This window comes from Aethina tumida, chromosome 2, assembly GCF_024364675.1.
Source record: "Aethina tumida isolate Nest 87 chromosome 2, icAetTumi1.1, whole genome shotgun sequence".
In the NCBI taxonomy this organism is placed as follows: domain Eukaryota; kingdom Metazoa; phylum Arthropoda; class Insecta; order Coleoptera; family Nitidulidae; genus Aethina; species Aethina tumida.
This window is the reverse complement of record NC_065436.1, coordinates 26,201,675-26,228,631: the sequence shown is the minus strand read 5'-3', so window position 1 is coordinate 26,228,631 and position 26,957 is coordinate 26,201,675. Positions and strand designations below refer to the sequence as shown.

The 26,957-nt window shown below is 27.7% G+C and overlaps 1 protein-coding gene across 3 annotated transcripts in view; it reads right to left on the bottom strand.

The window, feature by feature from the left end:
* Nucleotides 1–19,672: 19,672 nt before the first annotated feature.
* Nucleotides 19,673–26,957, bottom strand: part of LOC109604458 (zinc transporter ZIP11) — an 87,859-nt gene continuing 80,574 nt past the window's right edge. For all 3 annotated transcript variants that reach the window (XM_049963841.1, XM_049963844.1, XM_049963843.1), the window contains one exon: nucleotides 19,673–20,119. In XM_049963841.1, coding sequence (XP_049819798.1) covers nucleotides 20,041–20,119 — 79 coding nt within the window. In that variant the 3' untranslated portion in view covers nucleotides 19,673–20,040. The remainder of the gene's footprint in view (nucleotides 20,120–26,957) is intronic.

Here is a 26,957-nt window from a genome sequence, read left to right as displayed (position 1 = left end):
CCCGATGTGAAACGAATCGGTGGATGGGTTATGAATGTTTTTTTTTGTTTTGGTTGGAGGATGCATTGCAACAAAGCGCACTGCCACTATGCCCAGTGCCTCTGTTCAACTGGCCGTGCATGTAGGAGAGTATCGTATGAAGGTATGCCATTGAAGAATTCGACTTCTTGGAGAGGGAAACGCAAGAAGTCGATTTCGTTCTCTGCTGCTCTTCATTCACGTCTAAAATTGTCTAGGCTGTTACGGGTTTTATTTTTAGGCGGCGGACGTAACATTTATTTTTACGTGGATTGCACAAAGTTTATTGTGGGGTGATATGTCGCTATTTTTAGAAGGGAATATCTTTTAACGTAAATAAAATTGTCCTTGTTGGTTGTAAGATGTCATTATAGAATGGTCTACTGGAATCAAGGATAAATCTTAACAGGAATCAAATAATACAATGTACAATAGCAATGAAAAGTTTCCATTGAAAACTCTTGATATTTAAATTACAAGTACACGAGACAAAAAGTTATTTAATTCAATAATATACCTTTCAATTTTTTAATTATTTAAGCTTAAAATCATGAAAGTGCATATTTCAAGAGAAAATATTGAACACAAATATATATAAAAATATTTTGTAAAAAAATCAATAAAATGTCCAATTTTATTAGGACATTGATCATATAGAAGATTTAAAGTACCATATATGTATTTAAAGAATATTGAAATGTACTTATAATTTTGAAAAAAATTAACGAATTAATTACTCTTCAATTTACAACCATGATTCTTCCACAAAATTATTATTTTTTATATTTTATGGCCACTTTTTTGTTTGGTATTTATCAACTATATTTCCTAGAAACCCAAATTAGAACAGAAATGTATTTGTGTCAATAGACATTTGTAGAAACTAGTTTTATACTTATGATTTCGAAAAATTTTAAAGAATTAATTACTTCTTCAATTTGAAGTTCATTTATAACCATGAATATGTATATTTATTAATCCAAAATGATTCATCCATAATTAATTTATTTTTTTTTAAATTTATGGCTTCATTTTGGATTGGCATTTATCAATTTTTTTTCCTAGAATTTAGATTTAGAAGAGAAATATATTTATGTCAATGTACATTTTGAGATTTGCTTTAAATTGTACATCTTTATATTTAAACTAGTTTTATACTTGTGATTATGAATAACTTTAACCATATACCTCTATTAATTCAAATGATTCATGTACAACATTATTTTTCATATTTTATGGTTAATTTTTTGATTGGTATTTATCAACTCTTTTTCTCAGAAACCGCAATTTAAACAGAAATATATTTTGGTCGATGAACGTTGGAAAAATTTTACTTTTTTAATAAAAAATCAATTTGGTGTAAAAAAAAATTTGGAAAATTTATTAATATTCATAAAAATTAACAATGACTTAAATATTTCAATATTTTGTGGTGTAACATTTGGTTTCTATCACTGTTTGGCATATTTTTGGTATATAATTATCAGTCTGTACAATGTATCAACAGAAATTTGTTGCCACTGCTCTTGTATAATTTGAAGAAATTTTTGTTTGATGATTACTGTTCATATGTGACGGTCTAATTCTTCCAAAGCTGCTCAATAGGATTTAAATTGGGAGATTGAGACGGCCATTCAAGCACAGCCAAGTTTTTCATTAGATCGGGATCGTTGTCTTGTTGAAATATTCAACGAAATGGCATCTTTTCTTCGGAAAATGAAAACATGGTGCTTTCAAGTATGTCCTTGTACTGAAAACGATCTATTTTACTCTGTACTTAAATCAAGTATCCAATTTGGATCGAGAAAAGCATCCCCATACCATAATGCTTCCACCTCTATGTTTAATCATTGGAATTTGGAATTTAAAATGGTATCGTTGCTCCACTGGCCTTCTCACAAATGTTCTACCATCCTACTTAAACAAATTAAATTTACTTTCGTCACCTCAAAGGACGAGGATTTTGTAAATGCCAGACGGGACGCCATTTTTTTTTTTGATAACAGTGGTTTTTTAACTGGAACTTGGCTATGTATCTCCGCATCAATAAGGCGCTTTCTCACTGTTCTGCTAATAACGTCTGGATTAAATTGTGTCGAAATTTCCTCCGTGATTTACCTTGATATTTTGCGAGAATATTTGAAGGAGATACTTTTTATAATTTTGTCGATATTGGAAGTGGTTTTTGATGGACGTCCCGGTTTGCGTCAATTTTTAACACTATCTTGGGTACTGAATTTACACAAATTCTTCGGAACACTCTAAGTAATACTTAATGTTTTTGCCACGTTACATTACATTCTCACAAAGTTCAACTATTTTTTTAAATTGAATATATTATATTTATATAGTGTTAAAATTGTAATTATTAAATGAATAGAAAATTATTAATTTAATTTGTTTTATTGGATAGAATAATTTTTATATCTTATACGTAATATAGTGACATAAGAAAATACAAACTTTAAACAATTTTTTTTTTAAATTTTATTAGTTTGATATTCTTAAAATTTGCAAACTAACTTTAACTAAAATTTACTTTATTAAAAAATAAATAAATTAAAACTAAAACGTAATATAAATAACGTAAAAATGAATATGTAAAAGAAATATTTTCTGTTCTTTTGTTAATTTAAAATGTAACTAAATCAAATTCCACATCTAATCAAAAATAGAGCATCGCGATTTCGAAATGGTAGAAAAGAAGATTGCCCATAAGTCATAACGAAAAAATTCCCATTAAACAATTCACATCACGTCCGGGAATGTCTTGATGATACGTCATAATTAGACAATACGTATGCCTCCATGTGGCCATATATTTCTAACGGATAACTATCAGTTTTTAATTCGTGTAGTTCAGGTCCTTGGGATCGTTTTCTTTCGCGTAATTAAATATTTAGAACGGCTCCGCGATGCAACCGAACGATCCCAATTGATTCCAAGTGCAGTAGCTCATCTAGAACACGTGACAAATAAAAATAAATTAGTTGTGCAAATGTCCCTCCTTTCGTACTTCATAATTATGTAATTATAATTTTTATCGGGCGCGTATTATCTAATACAACGAAATTCCATTAGAAGACGATGTCGCGTTCTTTTTATAAGTTTATTACCCATTACACTCCATTATTGGCGATTTTTTTACTATGGCAATTTGCCCGTGCAATTGCAAAATTTATCGATACGTCTTAAGGCGCCAGTTAAATAAAAACATCGGTCGAAAAAACGAATTTACATCGTGTCGTTTTTAAATAAATTATTTCTGATACTTTATATAGTGCAATTTTCGTTTATTTTTACACTCATGTAATTAAATTCTCAATAAATTATTTTAATTGATTGTCTTTAAGGAACGTTTTCAATATATTTGTTAACAAAATATTGCCTTAAACATGATTTGAACATATTTAAAATTATGTTATTCTTAATTACATTTCTAAACATCGTAACATTTTTTTTATAAAAATATATTGTTTAAAGATAATATTGATAAAGACATAATATTGGAGATTTAATTTTAAACGTATTTTTAAATTTTCTGATCATCATAAAAATATGTTTTAATTTTTTTTATAAAAATATATTGCTATAGATAATGTTGATAAATATGTATGTATGTATTTTAATCATATTTTTTAAATTTAAATTTTAAAATAAAGAAACTATTTCTTTTGTATAAAAGTACTAATATAAAAAATCATAATATAATACATAAAATACATTTTAATTTAGTTTTTTAATTTTAAAATATATAATAATATAATTAGATAAATAACAATGTATATATGTAAATAATATATAATTTATAAAATATTTGCTACGTAGAATAAGTTTCAGAAGAATTTCATTGATTATACTGTATAAATTTAATTGTTATATATTATATTTAATTATAAAAAATTATATATTTAAATTTATTGGTATAAAATTTAAAAAATATGATTAAAATAATTTAATTAAAATTCCCTGAAATTATGTCTTTATCAATATTATCTATAGCAATATATTCTTACATAAAAAATTTAAAACGTATTTTTATGATGTTCAGAAAATTTAAAAAATAAATTTTAAAACGTATTTTTATGATGTTTAGAAATGTAATTAAGAATAACATAATTTTTAAAATATGTTCAAATCAATCAAATTTATTTAAAAATTATTCCTTTTAAATCAAATATATAACTTATTATATATTTTTTATAAAATTCAGTTTTATAGGCAAGTTTTAACATTTTAAATTGTAACTTTAATGACATAATTTTAATAATATGTTAACTGTAATTTTGATTTCACAATTTTTCACTTTATGTTATTATAGATATCAAAATAACAAACAAGTGCATCAACAAATCAGATTTTTCATAAAATACAAAATTAAAATGTAGATATTTATTTCAAAAATAATATTTTAAATAAAAAAAAAATTTTTAAATAAGTAAATTTGTTTATATAATAGTTGTATTTGTTTCCATATTTTAGGAATATGAATCTTAAAAATTTTGTTTAAATTTCTGTTATTGACTTACAGTTCATTTAATAATTGTTATTTTACTGACACTATTTTAGATGTAACTTTTTATTTTTATCATTGGTCATAATTTCTCAATATTTTTTTAATATAATTTTAACAATATTAATAAAATTCGCATTCTTCATAATTTTATAATATTTAATTTCAACGATTGGATCAGGTATTTGACAAAAATAAAGAAATAAATATTTTTTTACTTATTATTGTGAATTATTTATTTATTTTGTTTTTGTTTCTAATTTTATTATATGTATATATTAAGTAATAAAATATTATCTAAAAATATTTGAATAAGGTATAATTTTATTCAATAGTGATAACCTTATTTGTTTACTGTAATTTTAAGTTTATGTTTTTGCTACAACGTGAAAAATGTTTTTATGCCATATATGCCACAAAATAAAACATATAAGCTACATTGAGCCACTCAGAACTAAATTTTTTTAAATTTATTCCATCGTCTAAAAGACATGAGAGCATTGTATTCCACACGACAGAACGTTATTTTTGAGTTGAAAAATTTTTTTCGGTTCACATTGTACCAAATAACCCGGACAAGATTGTCGGGCGAGCGTCGCGGCGTGGGCGCCTTGCCGATGCGTGGCCAGCGTCGCGGACTCGGCCGGTGGCGTCGCGGCGCGAGAGCGAGACGCAAAGCGGAAATTGGCGGAGTTCGCAGGGGATCCGAGGGTCCGGCGCCTGTATACCGTCCGTCGTCCACCTAAAATTAGTGCGCGATAAAATAGACGCGACCTTTTACACAATCTCCGTCTGCATAGCTTGTCGGACGCGATGTGACGCTCGCCGTCCCGACGCACCGTGAACGGCCGCCCAGCCATCCACCCTAAATGGTTACACGCGATTTTTCTTTAAGTTTCACATTCTTATTTATAATTATATTTAGAAATATATTATTGAACGCAAATTACAATTTGCGTTGTTGTAACATGTTTTTAGTGTTATTACTTGATGTGTATTTGTTTCTTTATTGCTTTTCGATAAATTTAATGAAATCATTAGTTTTAAATAGTTTATATACTTTTCATTATTAAATTTTAATTTTTTAGCAAATTTCACTGTTTGTCAAAATACAAACCACTCAAAAATTTTTATTATACTTTATCTATCATCTTAAATATTTGTGCACTTTATTGTTTCTTTATTTTTTTCAAACTTTTGGCATTTTCTAGTTTCTTCATCTAATTTTATTTTTTACTACTTTTAAGTTAATTAATTTTGAGGATATTATAATTTTTTTTTAATATATTTACTAATAACTTTTACATACTTTTTTCTATTAATTGAATATTTAACAAATTTAAATATCATCTTTTCAACATTTTTATAATTTTTAAAACATTTTATTTAATATCGTACAGTTTTTTTATTAATAAACTCTTTTTTTATTTTTTAATTATTTTAAAGGAATTTATCTTATTAAAGTATTTAATATTTTTTAAAGCTCTTTAACATTTTTTTTAAAATTTGCATACTTTTTTTCTACTAATTGAATATTTAACAAATTTAAATCATCATCTTTTAAAATAAATTGAAAACTTAAAACGTTTTTATAATTTTTATAACATTTTTATTTCAACATCTTGAAAATGAAAGAATATATATAATATAATAGTTTTTTTATTAATAAACTCATTATTTAAAATATCTAACAAATTTGAATAATTACTCCGTTTTTAATTTTTTAATTATTTTAAAGGAATTTATCTTATTAAAATATTTAATATTTTTTATAATTTTTTAACATTTTTTTAAATTTATTTTCTATCAATTAAGACATTATTTAAATTATTTAACATATTTTAATTTTCATTTTTTCACTATTTCAGGTTATTGTAAATTTATAAAATACATTTTCATAACATATTTTTATTAATTAATTAATTATATTATTTAAAATTTTTAACAAACAAGTATTAAACTGTAAACTTTTTTAATTATTTTAAAAGAATTTATCATAATAATATGTTCAACGCTTTTATAATTTTTCTTCAACTTCAACATTTTGTAAATTTGTAAAAATATTTTTATACAATTACTTTATATTAATAAAGGCATCATTCAAATTATATAATAAATTTTAAAAATTATTCCTTTTTTATTTTTTAACTATTTTAAATGAATTAATTATAACTCTTTAACATATTCACTTCAGCAGTAACATTTTGTAAATTTATAAAATATATTTTTGTATAATTTTTTTATTAATTATTTAAAAATTTTGTCAAACAATTATAATCTTCTTTTATTTTTTAATTATTTTAGAAGAAGAATTTACCATATTAATATGTTCAATATTTTTATATACTTAAACATTTTGTAAATTTGTAAAAAATATTTTAATAAATTTCATTTCTATTAATAAAGACGTTATTATGTTTTTCTTTTTTATTTATTGTAATATTTTTTTTTATAATTTTTTAACATATTTACTTAAGCTTCAACATTTTGTAAATTACATTTTAATTGAAGCATTGTTTTTTACTAGTTTTTATTATTAAATTCATAATAAATGAAATAAAATAGCCATAACATATTTGTTATATATTAAAAAGTTACTTCTTCTTGGTTGTTTTAAACTTGGACATTAGTAACTCCGTATTAATAGGAATAAGTTTTCTTCCATATCCAGCAGGATTTTGTAATACACGCCATTGATTAAATGTGACCGTATAAGTACGTTTCAGTGTAGTTATTGTCTTGAACGTATCAATTCCTAATAAATATTATAGCTCGGTTAGACAGATTTATAATTGATTGTATAATTAAGCAGTTTGCATGATACATTTTATTGATTTATATTCATAATAATGTCAGTTCAATTGGTATGTGCGATTTGATCTGGCGTGTATCCAGGCTAGATCCATTCCTTTTGTGACATTGGAAAGATACTTTTATTTATTTTATGCAACACATTGTTCTAATTGCACGTAAATCCCAGTATTATGTGCATGCATCACAAATAGTGATTGTGGATGTTATTCACACAGTGCGACGGTTTCGCATGCTCTATTTCCACCAAAAATTCACGACAATTGTCACAATAAACGACAAACCATTACGTAGGACGAATAATATTTACCGCAAAATACGTGAGCTCATTATGTAGGCGCCGCCGTTTCGATTTCATTTTTAATCATCGATTACGTTTTCTATCGGTGCATTCAAAATTATCTTTAATTGCATCTCGTTCGACGCATTCAAATTCTACCGAATGCATTAACCAGTTAACAGAAACAATTTTCGGACGGACGCCAGTATTTGCGTCAACGATATATATTTTTCTTTTTTTTTTCGTGTGCAACAACGTTGCTTGATATGATATGCACACACACATCATTCTACATGTAATTGTAGTAAGTCATACGGCAAACACAGTGTGCGAGTCAGAAAAGAAATAGAGGAAAGGTAAATGGCACTCCGGGTAGTAACTGTAATTCGAAGAACCGGCAGACCGAAGTTTGCCGTTTGGCGAATAACCAGACAATTAAATGGAGATTATGAACGCTTTTCGGCGCTTGATTTATATATACCACTCGCCAATTATTAACGTGATTTTATTTGTGTTACTATTATTTACTCTATATTACTTATTTTTAATCAATTGTTGGGTGACAGGAAGGCAATAAGTGTTGATTACAGCTACCAAATCTAATCAACAGTCTACATAAGCTTAACAAATTTTTCAAATACCATTTGAGTAAAAGTAATAATTTGAACGTAACAATATTATAAATTAACTGTGTTTATACAGTGTGACCTATTCAAGATGGAAAACCCCATTTTATTATTATTAATGTTTCAGTTAATGTTATCTCAAAAGATAAATCAAAATAAAAAACTTTACGCACTAACCATATTTATTTAATCATATTTTCTCCCATTTATGGAGTATTGTGAATCACAGCACCCACCGGCGCCAGTTCATGAGCTGGAACTTGTTCATCCTTGAGTTAATTTAAAATTTTTGCAGGGTAAACCAACTATAATATGTAAACAATATAATATAAATAATAAATAGTAGATTTAGGGTGTAAGTCGAGACCAATTCCACATTACTGTGGCACGTGGCATCCGATATGTGTATGAATATTTCCAACCATATCAAAATGTGAAAATGTGAAAAATGTCTGTCAGCCTCTAACTTGAAGGATTAGTTTTCACAACAATCAGATTAGTGCTATTATTAGCATTATTATTTTAATTAAAATAATGTCATAAATCTATAACCGAGTGGTGTCAGAGACCAAACTGAAACCCTTGTTAAGATTTAAATAATTGTGAGAATTAAAACGTTTAGTTTCTCTTTGATATTCCTCGATGGTTTGAGAAGGAATAAATTCATGAGAAATATTTGATTTTTAATTTTACCACCGACTTATTAACATATAATATATATTTAGAGTCATTATTTATTTATATCTTATACTTGTATAAAATGATATATAATAATATAATCCTGCATTTTAATACATTTTTATATACTTTTTATAACATTTGTACTTCAACATTTGTAAAAAGATATTTCCATACAGTTGTTTTTCTAGTTATAAATGCATTATAGTAGTTTTTTAAATTATAAAAGAGTTAATCGAATTAAAGTCGGTACCTAATGTTTTTTAACATTTTTTCTTCAGCTTCAACAGTTGTAAAATACATTTTCATACATTTTTTTTATTAATTAAGATTATTTAAACAAATAATGATAATCCTGTTTGTAATTATATATTCATATTTCTTTTCTATTAATAAACGCATAATTTAATAAATATTAATGTTTATTCTCTTTTTTAACTATATTTATTTATCTATTTATATAGATAAGTCTAAATGTAAAATACTGTTGCTGAAATTCTTAAAATAAAATAATAAAATGGTGAATTATGATAATTTTTAACAAATTTTAATGATTATCTATATTTTTAAATCTACTTTTATTTTTTTAATAATATTTTAATGTGATTTAATAATTTACAGGGTTTCAATGTTTTTTTATGTAATTTTTTAATATTTTTACTTTAGTTTCAATAATATTGTATTTATGTACAATAATTTTATACAAATTATTAAAAAGGAAATTCATGACAAATATTTGATTTTAATTTTGCCACCGACTTATTAATATATAGTATATGGAATGTGTGTTACACTGTCTAAAATGTCATTTGAAGGTGGGAATTTAAACAATTTATTTATAATTCTGCACTTGCAATTTTGCCGATGCGTTTTCTGTCTACTTCTTGTTGCTATTACTTCTATTGCTAGTATTACTTCTTGAACCTCTAACAATTTTTATTATAATATATTTTTTTATTTCAAATTTGCTTTACACCCTTTTTGATAGATGTCATATTCAATGATTTCATATTTAAATGTCTCCTGAGCTATTATTGATTAAAGTCGATTTATAAATAAAAAGTTTCGAAGATTGTACATCTTACACTGAATAAATTTTCATTTGGAAGTTGGAATTTAAACATTTTTTTTTATATTATATAATACTAATTCTATTCTTTCTTCTGCTACTAGTATTTCTACTACTTTTACTCATTCTTTTACTACTATTGCTGCTACTACTTGAACGTCTTGCAATTTTTATAGCAAATGTAATGTTGCCAATTATTCTACCATTTCCTATGATTTTTAATTTTACCACAGACTGACAATATTCAATATTTTTTTATCAAATTTGATATTAACCATATTGAAAGGTGACAAATTTATTAATTTTACATCTTTTGAGCTATTACTCTTTTAAAATCGAATTATAAGTATGTGTGTCACAGTATAAAACGTTCTACTACTGCTATTACAATACTTCTACTACTTTTTGAACGTCTTGATTTTTAATTTAGCTAATTTAAACAATTTCTTATAATCTTGTAGTTGTAATTTTGTCGCAGATTACTACTATTTCTAGTAGTACTACTATTTTTTGAAAGTTTTGAATAGTTTTAACTATATTTAGTACCTGTCGTTTTTATGCAATTTTAAGGATAGCCTATTTACTTGCTGCATTCATAAATATAGATTCAGACATGGTGATTTATATTCATTATTTCTATTTGTAAATAATAAGTGAATTCAAGAAGCGCATTGGATGTAAATATTGCAATAATTATGTAAAGTGGTACTGATATTCATGAGACATGTGCAACCTATTTAAACCAAAAAATCGTAATGCCAATAAGTAGTTGTACAGCACAACCCGTTACAGTGTATTATGTTAAACGCATTTTAAAACAATCTAATTTATTATGAATTATATACATAAATAGAAATGTGAACGTCAAATACACGGCATATATTTTATTATAGATTAATATTAGTTTAATAAATGTAATTAGTACCCAACACCCAGTTGTTCCATTAGTATCAAAGTAATTTATAACTACTGAGAACTGCTAAGGAACTCGTTTCCACAATCCAGTAAAATATTGAAAACACATAAATTAAACTTTATATTATTTACATGTGCAGTTAAAACTTTTTAATGTGTTCCACCATACAAATATTGCAGCAAACGTATTTATATTTTAATGAGATGTTGTTTACTCAGTTTCAATGCAGATGAAGCAATATCTTTATGGACAAAGCTCGAAAGCGATATTAAAAAGCGGAGGAAACTATAAAGCAGCATTCAATATTTAGTGTTTTATGGATATTTTGGCCTAGTCATAATAAATACCATGACATAAAGTTCGCAGTGGCATTTAACTGAACTGAAAACTACGACCTAGTTTCTAACGGTACTGCATTTTAAATTAAATTTTCTTCTTATTAATCATCACTTACATAATGGATATACGTTTTATAGAACGCATGAATGAAAGGGCTCAGTTGCAAGGCTAAACTGCTAACAAACAGCGTTCGATGATGTGTTAAGATATACCTGTCTCACGTAATGCAAAAGCTAATTGATAAAATAAAATCAAATTGTTAGCAATTAAGGTCAGATATGTTTTAATGCAATCGATATTAATGTAATTGCAATTGCGATTGTTCTCGATAAATTAATGCAATTTATGAATGACACGTACAATCGCCCTTGATTTGAATAAAATGCACGGCTCATTTGCCATTTTAACTTTCAGTAATCAACGGGTTAAAAAAATGTTCATTCTGCATGAATGTGTTTACAACCTATTTTTTGAAAATATGCAGTCAGTGTTGGTGTATTATAGTTCCTAAAATAAAATTTTGGCAAATGATATTCCCGCCCCGAAGACACATTCATTTGGCGAATACACTCGGTTGGCTCTCGCATGAAATTTTAATCTCGTCAAGAGGAAGCACGTATAATCCTGGAAATCCCATATAGACCGTAGGGACTACTGTTGGGTATTAAGTAGTTGGAGGCTCATCGCCGTGGCGCACACAGGTCCCTGACTCCAAGGAGAGAAGGCCTCGCCCACCGACACCGAGATCTATTGCGAGGCACGTGTGTGTGTGCGTGTGTCATATTTCGTGAGTTCGTTGCGAATTCGCCACCACTTTGGACGTGATTTACGGCTATGGCGGTGACTGCGGACGAAATGTGAAAAGGTGGCGCTCGACCAATTATAATTTTAGATGAAAAGATTCCCGTTTTATCACCGATTTGTTGTTGCACCAACGACATCGATTTTTGGGACGCTCCACACAATTTGCGGAGGATCCCTCATTTCTTGAACGAAAAAAAAACAGATCCAGATTTAGATTGGAGAAAACTTGTTGCGAATTCCATCACGTCATTTCATCTGACGACTGATACGTAAATGTATTATTTTATGCATTTTACGGTTTTCGAAATGTTTCTGTGTGATGGACGATTACATCTAATGACTTTCAAGCTCCTTATCTTAACGCAAAAGTAACTTGTTTTTTAAAATCTTTATTAAATCTTCTTTTCCAAGTTTCGTTCTCGTGAATCAGAGGAAACATTATCGCTTTATCGTTCTGTTAAATTGCTTTCTGTGCGAGATTATAAAAATGTTTTAAACGAGTCTTTTGCCAAACAAATTCCCAACAGTTTTATTAAATTGTACTAATATGAGATCCATGTATTTTTATATTTTTTGTCATGACAGTGTTTTAGCTATATTTTGTCTCTAGATGGGAAATATAAAATTTCATGTTTTTTTTTCTAATTCACACTGCATTCCCCTTCTTATGCTCCTGATTTTCAGAGAAATCTGAATGATAAAATCAATGTTTATACTTATGACAAACCCGAAGGACAACTTTTTATTTATAGTCCTGTCCTGTGATAACAGCATCAGGTCCTAATGAAAGCAGGCCGGTCTTTAAACTATTTTAAATTAAATTGCAACAAAAAGTTGAACAAATAGATTCTAAATTAAGTGAGGATAACTAAATTAGAGGTTTGCCAATTCCCTTCTTGCATACAACGCAAATGAGCCTTTTATTGATCGTATTGTTCATTTCTCACTAGTTTGAATACAGTGTTATCTGGTTACTGTTGAAATGTATTTAAGAAAGATTTTGCTCAATGTATGATTATTTTAATATTAATCGTTAAAAAGGTAAATTAATGTTATACTGTTACTTAATATCTCGAATTTGGTTATTCAAAGAGACATTTACTTAAAGATTTTCCTCTAAAAAATTGGACAAGATATTTTCTTAAAAATATATATATAAAATATACCAATATATATTATAGAAAAGTTATAATGATCTTAAAGTTCCTTTTCACTATCACACATTCACATTCAGTTAAATTAATTTAATAAAAGTTGTTGCACAAAGTGTTATTTTTGGGTTGTGTACTCATATTTATCAAACTGTTTCTACTTCAGAAAGATGAAGCAGTGATAGACCAATCAAAACTACCTCAAATGAAGACTAGTATTCGCAATCTGGGACTAGTCCTGAACGGTTTTCGTTCACGTGCACAACTATGCACAAGGCTTGGATTTGACACAAGACCATAAGCATTAATTATTATAATGGGCAATGTCCATTCTACCATCTCTCACTTGATATTAATCTATATTTTTCATACATGAAAATAGAATTCAGTTCTATATTGCAGATAATCGAGTGCGAGTTTGATCCAGACGAAGTGTTCCACGATATCGTCGAATAACCAATACCCACTTTAAAGGAGTTCCATTATGAAATGGGAAGAAATTTGTTATAATGACCGACAGAGCTATACACATACATACATACTGTTAATGGTATACTAGTAATTTTTAAGTTGCTCATCTGCCTCGCTTAAGAACTGTACTCTAAAGACTCGACACGCAAGGTATTGAGACCTTACAAGTTCTCCCGAGGTCACCTGACCTAAATCCTATCGAACATGTATAGGATATGTTAAAACAGGCTTTCAACCCCTCCCTAATACTCTTCCAGATCTTCTAACTATAATAACATTGGTCAATATATCTCAAGAAGGTTCGAATAATCTCATAGAAAGTAAGCAGAAGAGGTGTCAAGCAATAATTGCCAATGGAGGATATATAATATACTTGTTGTGTTCATTTTTATTGAAATATTTTTTTTTCACTTTTAATTAAAAAATTGTAAAACAAAACAACTAAAAAGTCAATGAATTTTACATACTTTTTTCAATATCCTTAACTTGAAAATGAGTTTATTTTAAATATAAATACGTAAATTACTTTTTCTGCTATTTATTATTTTATTTGACATGTTTCCAAAAGCAGTTTTCAGCTACTAAATTCCCAAAATCTTCTTCCCTTTTTTATCGCAACCCTTTGGTTTGCACTATCAAAAAAGTTATGATTTTCGGATCGATACCCAGAGACGGGTTTTTAGTCGGTGGGAATCCGACACTGCCTCCAAATTCCAAATCAACATCTTTATTAAAAAAATATTAGTTTATAGAAGTTATAATAAAGTCGAATTTTGCATGAGATAAATTATTAACAAAATAAAATTCAAAATAAGGCAAAATTTGGCTGCAGCTGCTTTCATGAACTACACAATTACACAAGATTTTGCAGAAAATAAATGCATAATTGTTAAATAATTTATCTAGATCATACAGATAGAAATTTATATACATTTTAAATCGGAAACGGTAGAACACAAAACGGTGCAGGTCTCATGAATGGACACGGCATTGGCACCCGGCAATTCCCCGGAAACGCGTCATGCAGGAAACGGAAAACTTCGGTGATTACGGTGCTTAAAAGCGAACTTAATGAAGGTTGCTATCGGCATAGTAAGCTGATAGATTATCGTTGGTTTTTAGTTTTGCGGGGCGAAAATTGTGGTATGGCCCTTATCAATGGGCCGTTTTTATTAGTCGCAGATAACCGGATAATCTATGCATATTCGCTGTTGTGCCATTTCTCCGTACGGTTTCGTAAGTTGGGAAAAGTGTACGAGTCGTGCAACGTGTCGGTTGGCCGTAAAGCTCGCCGACTGCTGCACGCTAATTAAAACGTTCATAATCAATCGACCCTTCTCTTCTATAATTAAAATAGATAGTGTGTTTTATTCTAAAAATAAACACGAATTGCATAATCCGTGTGTGCGTGGAATTTTCTTCATTCATAACAATAATCAATGTCATCCAGTTTATTAAACATGAATGAATGTACATTTGAAAGGATATGCAATTGTGTGGAGCCGTAAATAGGAAGTTTGTTTTGTTCGCTTGTTAATGGATTCCTATCTGGTGATTTCATGAATGTACAAAAACAATGCTGAAATTGCCTCTTCTTCATTGCCACATTATCGCAAACGATGTTTTGATGTGATTTTCTTGGATTTAATAATATGCCTGTTGATAAATAGAGTTTATTGTAAATGTACAGTTTCTATTTTATTATTTACTTCTTTTATTTTATAATTGTTTTCACACTTCTAATTTATTATTTTTTTTTCTAAACTTTTAGATACAAGTAAGTGGCACACAAGTTTCTATTTTTCTGATATGGAACTTTCAAATATTTCGAGTAAAGAGCACTCTAGGAAAAACGATCCATAATTAATAGTACTAAATTAGTACTATTTCTCCTTCTCACAGGTGGAGTAGGTGGTGACTTTGAAATCTTAAATATAAACTTAAATCGATAAAATTTATTTATCCCCGTTTACTCCCGTTCTTCCGCCTTATCATTTTCCAACCACAAGATAGATCCACCTCGTCATGGTCCTTGGACTCATTACTACTCCACAATCCAGTGGCGGTGGGAAGCCTGATTGTGGAGCCTGTAAGGGCACTGGCGCCTGCTCTGTTTTTCGTCCTCTGAGTTCAACGTACTTATATATGCTCTGCATGCTTATGAAAGAGGGATACCTATAAAAAAATTTATTATTATTATTTGTCCGAATTTGACAAACTTTTCAAATGTAAAAATTATAGAAAAAATGTCACGTTTTTTAGACTTATACTTAAAACTAGATTTAGTTCTTCAAACTGAACATTTTTAAATTATTATAGATATGTCCAGTGAAAGTCACTGAACATTTGAAAAAATAGTTTTACTAGTTAATGGGTTTACTCTTATCTATATAAATTATAACAAAACAAGTAACAGTTCAGTTGGCATTTGAAAGATTTTGAAAAACAGTCGATAATATTTTAATATGCAATTATTTAAATACTTATGGAAATTTAATAGTTAATTAATTTCTCTTGTCAGGAAATTCACATATTTTTTTGTTTCTTGCAGCTGGAAACTATTTATGGAATTTTACAAAAAGGGGATTATTTAATTCCAATTACAATGTACATAATTGTAGTATAAATGAACTAAATACCATGGCATATATTAGAATGGTATGCACAATTGTTCAGTAGTTAATTTTAAACGACTCTTAAAGACAAATATTAGCGAGGAATGTAAATTGTAACAACTGTTTTTTAGAAATGGTGTTAGCGTTACGTTCTTACAACTTTGTCATTCTTGTTAATATTGTTATAACATAGTTTTCAGATATTTTTCAACAGTTGGTGCGTGTTTAACATTTTTTGACTTGACTTTGAAAAAATTGTTTGGAAATGTTGTGATCAATTAAAATTTTTAAAGCGAGCCAATTAACAATCTACATTCTTAAATAGTTTTGAATTCAGAGTCTGTTGGTTATTATTAGTTTCTAGAAACTTTAAGTACTTAATTTAAATAATTAATAATAGGAAAAAATTAGAATGTAGAAAATTCCATGCAGTCATAATTTAATTATTAATAGATTACTCATTTAAAGTATTTAAACAATTTTATGCATTTTTAATGAAGGTTACTTATTTCAGTGGGTTTGTGATTCATTGATAAAGTCATTTTCGAAAATATTTTTCTGTGTAAAAATTAATCATAGTTTTTTCATTGTTTCTCATTTGTATTCTGATAAAACTACCTACATATTAAAATTCAGATTTATGGTAATTAAAATCAATCAGTATAACCTATGTATGATTTTTTAGTGAAAATGAATGATTTTCCTGTGGAACTAATGCATGATTTTCATAAATTTCAAATTTTACTCATTTTAAAGGTTTTTGTTTGAGTTTTCATAAAAAAACACAGATAAAAAGCAGGAATTAGAACTATGACATTAAGCTAAATACAATAATTAATTCATAAAAAATAATTATATGTAGGTATTTTATGAATAAATAAAGCACAGGTTATATTAATAAGCTTAAAAATTGTCTGTAACTAATTTAATTATTCAGTAATTTATTGTGTGTAAAAAAACTGTAACAAAACTTAATAAAGGTAGATTTTTACCTGCAATTAAAATTCGATTATTTGCACTTAATGAGATTCCCTGGTAATTCTCCGTGACACTTAATATGCACGTCCTCGGAACCTGTTAAATTCTATAGTCTTCTAGGAATGTCGCGATATCCAACTTTTCAATTAATTACTGAAGAGAATGGGAGAATGGACAAAATCACTTAGTAATATGCACAAGAGACGCACCTTAGCACTGACTCACATGTGTAATATTAATGCCTCAATATCGTGTAATAAGCATGCAATTTAACTAACTAAAGACATATTTAACATAAATTTGCCGCAATCAGTTAATCTGTTTGCGGGTGTGACATACATACACGTCATATTAACATTTTGTTGTTGATAATTAATGGTGCAGAAATCTTTACCTCTGGCTGAGAATGGGAAATAAATGCAGATAAAGTCGGCGCAAATTTATCTTTATTATTATTCCTAAATTGTGCCATAAAGGAGCTTATTTACTACGCAATTTGACTGGGTATTGGATTTTATACAAATCGTCGATTGTGTCAATCTTCATTTGTTCCATGTTAAAACTCATTATATGTTTGTATCCAATACCTTCATAATTTGGTCACACCGCTTTGTTTTATTGCTTATTGGGTGTTGACGTCTTGATTTTGTAACACAAAATGAAATTTACCTAACACATCCATAAATTTCTTTAAAGTACAATGTAATTTTTCATCTTTATGCTGTGACGCTTTTTCCAAGGAGCCGTCAAAAATTTCAGGACGTAAATAAAGCAGATTTATATCTGCTTATTTATAATGTGACGTGTCACAATAAAGAAGACGAGATTTAAAATACAAAACACACCTAGTATGACTCATTAAAAAATAATAAGCGCTCTCGATTCTTTTATCTTTATCATTTTAATAAATTCACACTTAACATCGTTATTTCGCTCTACATAATTAATGAGAAAATTTCATTATTTACGGAACACAAATTGTTTTAGTAATTATGTTACACAATCTGAGTATTATAAGTGAGCAGTTTGTTAGTTCCTGAAACGTCGGTGGATTGTGTCTTTATTTGGCCAAATTCCAGATTTCTATTGATTTTACTGTCACTTATAATTTACGGTTCCAACATTGATCTTCTGGAGTGGATGTACAAAAATTTCAATCTAGATACGTATGGACTATTTGCAGGTCGTAAATTACTTTCTGTTTATCATAAATAGAAAAATGATAACAGTTCCTTCTTTAAAAATTTATAGTTTTATTTAGAGATTGTTTTTATATTTAAAGAAATAAAACATTTAAAAACTTATCGTAATTATTTGTACATTTCTGGTATTAATATATAAACAAAAATTTCAATAAATTTATATTTATTTTAAAATAAAATAAATTTGGTATCGTGTTTTACAATTTTCTTAATAAATGTTTTTAGATAGTACGTACTTATTTTAATTTTTTTAATCCTTCTAAAATTTTAAACATAAATATTTAATTTTAATTATTGCCTATATATTAAACACATTTATTTAAAATTTCTTAGTTATTTTACATTTCTAGTGTACTAATATACAGTTTATTTTACTTTAAACAAAAACCTTATTAAATTTATTTATTTCCTTTAGAATAAAATAAATTTGGAAGTCTAAATGTTTTTAAATGATACTTTTTTTATTTTAAACATAAATATAATTAATTTAATTTTAATTAATTATATAAAGTAATTAAAAATCATAGCCATTTTTAAGAATTATTTAAAATATCGTAGTTATTTGTATATCTTTTACTTTAAACAAAAATAAAAATAAATTTATTTATTTATTTTAAAATAAAATAAATTGGAAATAAAATCTTACAATTAATATACATATATTCTACAAAATGTTTTTATATCTTACTTACCTTAACTTTTGTATTATTTATAAAATTTTAAACTTAATTAATGTTGAATAAAGGTTCGATAATAAAAGTCGTATTCTGATTAAAAATAAAATTTCAAAGAATTCATTTATTTACTTTAAAATAAAGTAAATTTGAAATAAAATCATACAATTAGTATAAATATATTCTAAAAAATGTTTTTATATCTTACTCACCTTAACTTATATATTATATATAAAATTTTAAACTTAATTATTTTTGAATTAACATTACCTACTTAAATTTTTTTAAAAATAAAGGTTCCAAAAAAAGGCCATGTCTTGATTAAAAATAAAATTTCATAGAATTTATTTATTTATTTTAAGTAAAGTAAATTGGAAATAAAATTTTACAATTATTATAAATATTCTAAAAAATGTTTTTATATCTTACTCACCTTAACTTTTTTATTACTTAAACTTAAATTAATATTTAATTAACATTATACATACCTACTTACTTACATAAGGGTTCAATAAAAAAAAGTCGTGTCTTGATTAAAAATTTAATTATTTCTTAATTACAATTATATTCTATCACAGCAGTAGTTGCTAGGAAATTGAACTGATGAATGTTCTGACATGATTATGTACAATTTTACAATGCACGGTCGATCTAAGTACTATTAGAAAAAATGTAAGGTAAGAAACATAAAGTATCTTGAAAATAAAATTTAAGTACAACTACTAAACTGCATATCAATTAATATTAAATAAATAACGTAAACGTCTTTATGTACAGGAACAATACGTAGAATACTGTATACATTTTTTTAAAAAAATTTACTTATCGTTAACAAAATGTCGAATTGATAAAAAATCTCAAAAAATTGACTAATATCAGTTTCAGACATTAAACACTATCCAAGTCCTACATCCAGAGTCATCATCACCAGAAATCCAAGGACGGCACCCCAAGTGGCCAGTTTTCCGTTGCCACTGAAAAAGAGAAATAAAAAACCATTAACATTAATTTCCAATTGGTATCTCGAGTCCTTGATTTGTGTCACGTTGACCGAGACCTTTTCGAACGATCCCGAAAATCAACAAACTGATAAAAAGTTGAACAGGCCGTTTAACCACGTATGCTTGTATCTTAATAGTTTTCATTCATAAATATGGTCGTGTTAACGCCCACTGAAATATTTCTCTGGTAAATTGTGTATACGAGATGTATATGGATTTTCTGGTGTACCGGCATCACACCCAATCCTGATTGATATCGTTGTTTTAATATCGATTTTTTTTTCACTACAACATAACGATGTGGCGTGCACTACAAAATTCCATGTTATGTCAGTGAAAAGGGGGGGTTTTTAATGAATGCGAAATTCATCGCGTTTTGCGGTTTCGAAGGTCGTTTGTGGTTTTCCAAACTATTCGTTTTGTTGCGGGAATGTAGAAACTGAAATACCGCTAACTATTCGAAAATTGTCATTATGCTAAAATAGAGTCGTCAACGAAACACCGGCACGGTTTCTTTAAACTGGACCAAAAATGGAATTAATTAATGGGCGAATTTTTCCACATGCAAATATTTCGGCAAATTAAAATAAATTAAACTGTAATATTTGTGGTTTTTGAAATTTATTTGTTTAGTACGTCTACTTAAATTACATCTTTATAATTTCTAAATATTTCAAAATGTATAAGTAATATAGTTATCTTAACAAAAAATAACTTAATATATCACATATTTATGTTTTCAAAAACTAAATTTTATATCCAAACATATTCAAGCAAAAATGTTATCATAATTATTAATTTTCAACGACATCGATCATTAAGGTTTATCAAATATCATATTTACTAGCCCTTATTTAATCATTCATGAAAAATATTGTTTTCCGTATGTTGTATAGGCAACAATATTAAGTATTTCAAAATTTATCAGAAATATCATCATAACTTAATAAAAAATAAGTTAGTATATCACATATTTATGTTTTTAAATCTAAATTTTATATTCAGACATATTCATGCAAAAATTGTTCCATGATTACTAATTTTCAATGAAATTTTAGATATTTAAGATACATTAAATTTGTCAAATATCATATTTAATAGCTATTATTTAGTCAACCATGAAAAATAGTATTTTCCATATATTTTATATGCAACAATATTAAATATCTCAAAATTTATCATAAATATCGTCATAACAACAAAATATAAGTTAATATATCACATATTTGTTTTTAAAAAACTAAATTTTATGTCCAAACATATTCAAGCAAAAGTGTTATTATAATTATTAATTTTCAACGAAATTATCGATGATTAAGATACGTTAACTTTGTTAAATATCATATTAGCTTTAATATATCATCTATGAAAAAATACATATGTTTCATACTCAACAATATAAAATATCTCAAAATTTGCTAGATACATTGTTATATTTCAGTTGAAGATAATTTAATACATCACAAGTAATATATTTTTTTCGAAAGTTTAAAGGAAGTCAGTTAATTCCAATATATGTAAACAAAAAGTAAATAATTAAATAAATAACTACGTCAAATGTTACTTTTAACAAATATCAGACATGGTCAAAATCAATTAATCAATTCAATAAAAAGGTCTTTATCTGGTTTGAAAATACTCGTAACAGCCAAAGACAATTAATTTTGGGACACCCTGTATACACATTTTTAGATCAAGCAACAACAGTTTTGTCACTACATATTCTAAAAGTATATTTATTGTTGACTTCGTACAAAATTATATTTCATAGCGTTTTATTTAATTACAATTAAAAGAAATTCAAATTAACAAGTTCTTTAATAGATAACCAAATTGGGCACACAAAATTGCACTAATCTTAAACGTTGAACGAAATTGTTCAATTAAAAACCCCGCATTTAGTGTAGGAAGTTTTGAGTTACAATGGAGTTGCTCATAATTGCGCCATATTGATCGCACATTGGCAATTTTCCGAAACGGTGAGTCACGGTTTCCCTTTTAGCGCATCGTTGCAATTCCGAAATTTGTTTTTATGCGACAGGACCCGCGTGTGTTGATTCATATTTGCCGTTGGACTTTGTACAGTTCATTCATAACAACAAAGATTACTGCGAAACGTTAAATAAGATGCAAGGCTATCTTGTTTTCGAATTGTAACTGGTACAGATTGGCTTGGCGTTCACGTTTTAGTGACTTTCCGGGAAAATACGCTTAACAAATAGTTTTGGGATTAATGTAGAGGAAATGATTTCAGTAAATGACATTTGATATGAATCAATGACAAGGTCTTTGCAACCAGATTTAGTTATGTGGAAAAGTATGCGTGTGAGTCAGACATCTTAAATTATATTGCAGTAAACATTGATTCATCGATTATTCATATTGATAGTTTTCTTTCAATCTATTTGGTATGAATTGAGCGTGATCCAAGGAAGTGTCGGCCAACAAGACAACAAGATTATTGGCCTTCCGGTGGAATTCGTATCGAGACCCTCTAATAACCATTCTATAAATACAGTTAGGCTAAAGTTAATTGGGCAATTTTCGGTCGGAATCCATGGCTCATTAGACATGTATCGATTCGATTTATGTGATTAATATAATATACAGTTTAGATGCAATTAAGATTCTAATAAGGCTCTAAAGTTAAAAACTTAAAAAATAAATGTTCATACCGATTTGGATTTTAAATATTAATGAACCTAGTTTTAATTAAATCATAAGAATACATTAATAAATTTTGATTTTACCAAAAAACTTTCGACATTAAAACAATAAATTAAATTATGTGATACGAAGTTGGGGAGAGAGAAATAAAAAAATGTGAATTTTTAGAAATAAAATAATACACATAATTAAACTTTTCACTAAAATAATATTTCTAAAGTATTTAATTTATAAGTATTTTTAGACAAAAATTAAATGTATGAAATAAACATTAAACTTTAATAAACTATTAACTCTCAGAACATTGAATTCTTAATACTATTAATTTTGTCTTTTTCAGTTATGAAAAACGAAAAAAATAAGTCAAAATTAATGCGATGTGAGTGCGGTTAAATATTTTTTAAAACATTCATTGAATTTCTTATTTGACTTTTCCCTTCTCAAATAATTATTTGAAATTAAAATTTAACTTAAATAACTTTTGTCATTTTTTATTTTTGTGTTTTAGTAACAACTCAAATTTTCAGTATAATTCATATTTCTATTTAATTTTGAATTTTGATAGTTGCTATGTTCATCATTTTATTTTAAGAGATGTAGCAAAAAGAATTTGATAAAAATATGGTAAAATTTGCCAATCAAATATCTTAAATGCCTTTAATTGGTAAAGTAAAAAGAGAAATCGATCACTGATGTCAGTGATGTTAAACCCTCTAGCGGCCATATTAAAAACCAAAAAATAATTTCAGCTCTTTTCAGGACCACTTTTATTAATAGTATATCTTTACACCTATTCTATTAACAATTTCTAAAATATATATCCCATATCGAAGTTATCGAAGTTCAACTGTATGTAAAAAGTAGTTATTTTAATAAAATGATCAAAACTCTTGTTAAAAATATGAAATCAATATTGAATATATCAGAAAAAAATGTGTGCCAGAATTACTTTCACAATGTAGTAAGAATTTTGATCATAAATTTAATATAAAATGAAATCAAATCTATTTAATTTTTTATAGGGACTATGTTGGATGAATTTTGTCAGCCACAAAAAGTATGCATTATGTAAAATTTCAAAATTTCAGTTTGACTTCATAACTATAATATTTATTAATTATTTACTCCGAATTTGAATAACTAATTAAGTAATTTGAAGTATTGATATTTGAGTTTGTCAGTTATTAACATTCATTTGATAAATATGAGTCAAAACTAAGTACGATTAAATATTTTTTTAAATTACTGATTTTTTTGTCAAGAACTGTCAATTGATTGATTAAATAATATTTAGCTCCACAAAAAGAAGATGTGCCAAAAAATTATTCTAATAAAGTATTATTGTGCAAAATTTGGCCTCAAACATAACAAAATAAACCTAAAACACATTCCGATTTCTTTTAGATTTATGATTTATTTCTTCAAAGAATATCCAATAATAAAAAAATCTAGACCAAACAAAACACCTCCACCAAAATAGTTCGGTCAACTAGCCGCCATCTCCTTTAATTAATACATTCCATTTTATTAGATCATTATTGTTCGACGTCGAACGCAATATCCCACATCATTATTCCAATCGTAAATTGTTGATGTTTACATTACGGTTGACCAATGGGAAACGGTCGGTGTGTCAGAAATAGTTTTTCCTTGGTAGAACGATTTGGAAGCACGCCTATTTTTCCAAACGTCTGTTTCAAGATTAATTATTATTTACGTGGAGGTCGAACGCCAATTTTGAGACGCGTAAAAAACCTCATCCAATAACAACCAAGATGGAAGTTCAATTTTTTCCGTCTTTATCCAATGTACACACACTTACGGTTACTAAAATTTCTGGCACTGCGTTTCGGCGTTGCTTTGACGAGCCACGTCTTGAGAACAAAAGCGTAACGTGACAGTTTCTGTGACGTGAATTGTTTCGTGAAAATGGGATCGAAATCGGTCGGGCAATTTTCATCGGCATCACGGAGTGTGAATGAATTTCAAGTTGGTCCGGTGAAGCGTGCTTCGGACCATTGTACTAGATTAATCCAATAATGAAGTGCCGTTTACACTTCCCTTCCCAAACAGACGAAATCGTATGATAATAACGACCAGTTCTGGTCAAGAACCGAGGCCCTTTGTCGTACGTCAGATAGAAAGAAAACATGTGTCGAAAGGGCGGCGATTAGCCGCGTCACATAAAATACAGAATGATATCTTAACTGCAACCGATAAGTTTCATTCAACGGGTTCAGAGATTCATTAACGATATGGCGTTTACGTCGAGAATGCCTGATTATAACACATTTAGTCGCAGGAAACGCGATATCCGTTCCGATAGGCACACTCCATATTCCCATTACAATTCGCTTCCACCAAAGCAGAAAAAATCAACAACAACAGCAACAACGAAAAGTTCGCGATTAAATCAATTTGTATGTTAGGTTCTGGATCTCCGGCAGCATCCGAGACAACAACAATCGGCCGTACCGCTCGCAGGGCCCACCCAACGAGACGCTCATTGCGAAATTATAAACCGACGCGTAAAAACGAACCGCATTCCGGTCGGTTTTTCCTGGGCGATTTTCGTGCGGTTCGCAACGACGTGGAAACGTGCTTTCCCATTTGCTCTCGGCCCGGCACCCGGGGAGGAGTCTGTCCGTCGATACGTCGCGGATTTCTCGTTGTTTCGCAACCGCGATGCAATTATCAATTAGGCACGAGCGAATTGCCGCCTAATTACGCACACACCGCCATCGGTGTGGCGGTCAAAGTTCCCCCTGCGACGTCGCTTTTTCCACCAATAAGAGCTTTCGTGTCTATTGATTTAATATTTAATAATGAAGTGGACATTAATATAATATAAAAACAGTTTATAAAAATTTCAGTGTCCATTTAAGATGGAAACTTTTTTAATTATTAAACCCCTTTTTATAATAGAAAAACTATAGAAATGTCATAAAAAATGTTTTCTGTATCATTCGGTATAAAAAAAGTTTTTAAAATATGTTAGGTGATCAAAATTTAAATTTCAAAGATTGTTTTTTTTTCATATTTTCGACACCTTTGATACAATCAGGTTTAAATTTCGTTTGTTTTATCTTAAAATAAATACCTACTTTTTCCATATTCATATGGTAGCTTAGATTCTTGAGGGTTCCACTCTGTATCTCGTTCCATCTTTTATGTCACTGAATACTTTTTAAAATTGTTAAGCTCTTCATATTCTTGGTACAATTTAGCATTATTTGAGCTTTAATTCAAATTTATTATTTACCAAAGCACATTTAATTTTACGCCTCAGACAATTTTTATTTATGATTTTTTATTGCCTACGTTTTAACCCTTTGCACTCGTATATATGTCCTTTTCTGAGTATACTGTACTCGGACTGTTATTTTATCCACTTATCTGCGTAATCGCTGAGTAATATTCAAAACGCAAAAATGGTGCACATGTGAACTGAAATGTCCTCAACGAAGGTTCAAGAAAACAATTAGGAATATTAGAAATGAGCTTAGGGGATGATAGACCGGCCAACCCGCTGTAATGATAAGACATGGTGTGCCGCCTATACGGCGACATACGAGCGCAACGGTAAAACGCATCTTGCCGCTCATACGGCAACATACGAGTGCAAAAGGTTAATATTCATTAAAATCGAAGTATTATAAAACATATTGTTGTTTGAGAATAATTTGAAATTTTTATAGTCAACTTTTTTTGTCATTTAAATTTAAATATGAATAAAAATTTAGAGTGTTATTTCTATCTTCAATTGGCTCCACTATATATAGTTTTTATAATTATTATTATTTCAGTTTTAATTCAAATTTGTAAGCATTCACCAAAAAAGAAACATTCTTAATTTTTAACATACAACTACAGAAAAACTTCAATATTTTTATAGATCGAATGTAATTGGTAATAGCTTCAAGAACGAGATTTAAGTTAAATTTTTGACTTAATACAATTCGAGTATATGTTACTGGTCAGAAACAAAATACATGAACACCATGTATTATGATGTATTAATAAAAGATCAAAACTTTTAGTTTTACTTTACAGTTGCAACATGAACAATTATTAAAGTAAGATAAATTACATTTTTGATAATATTTCAATTGTGAAAGTTTATATGATAAAAACAAAAATGTAT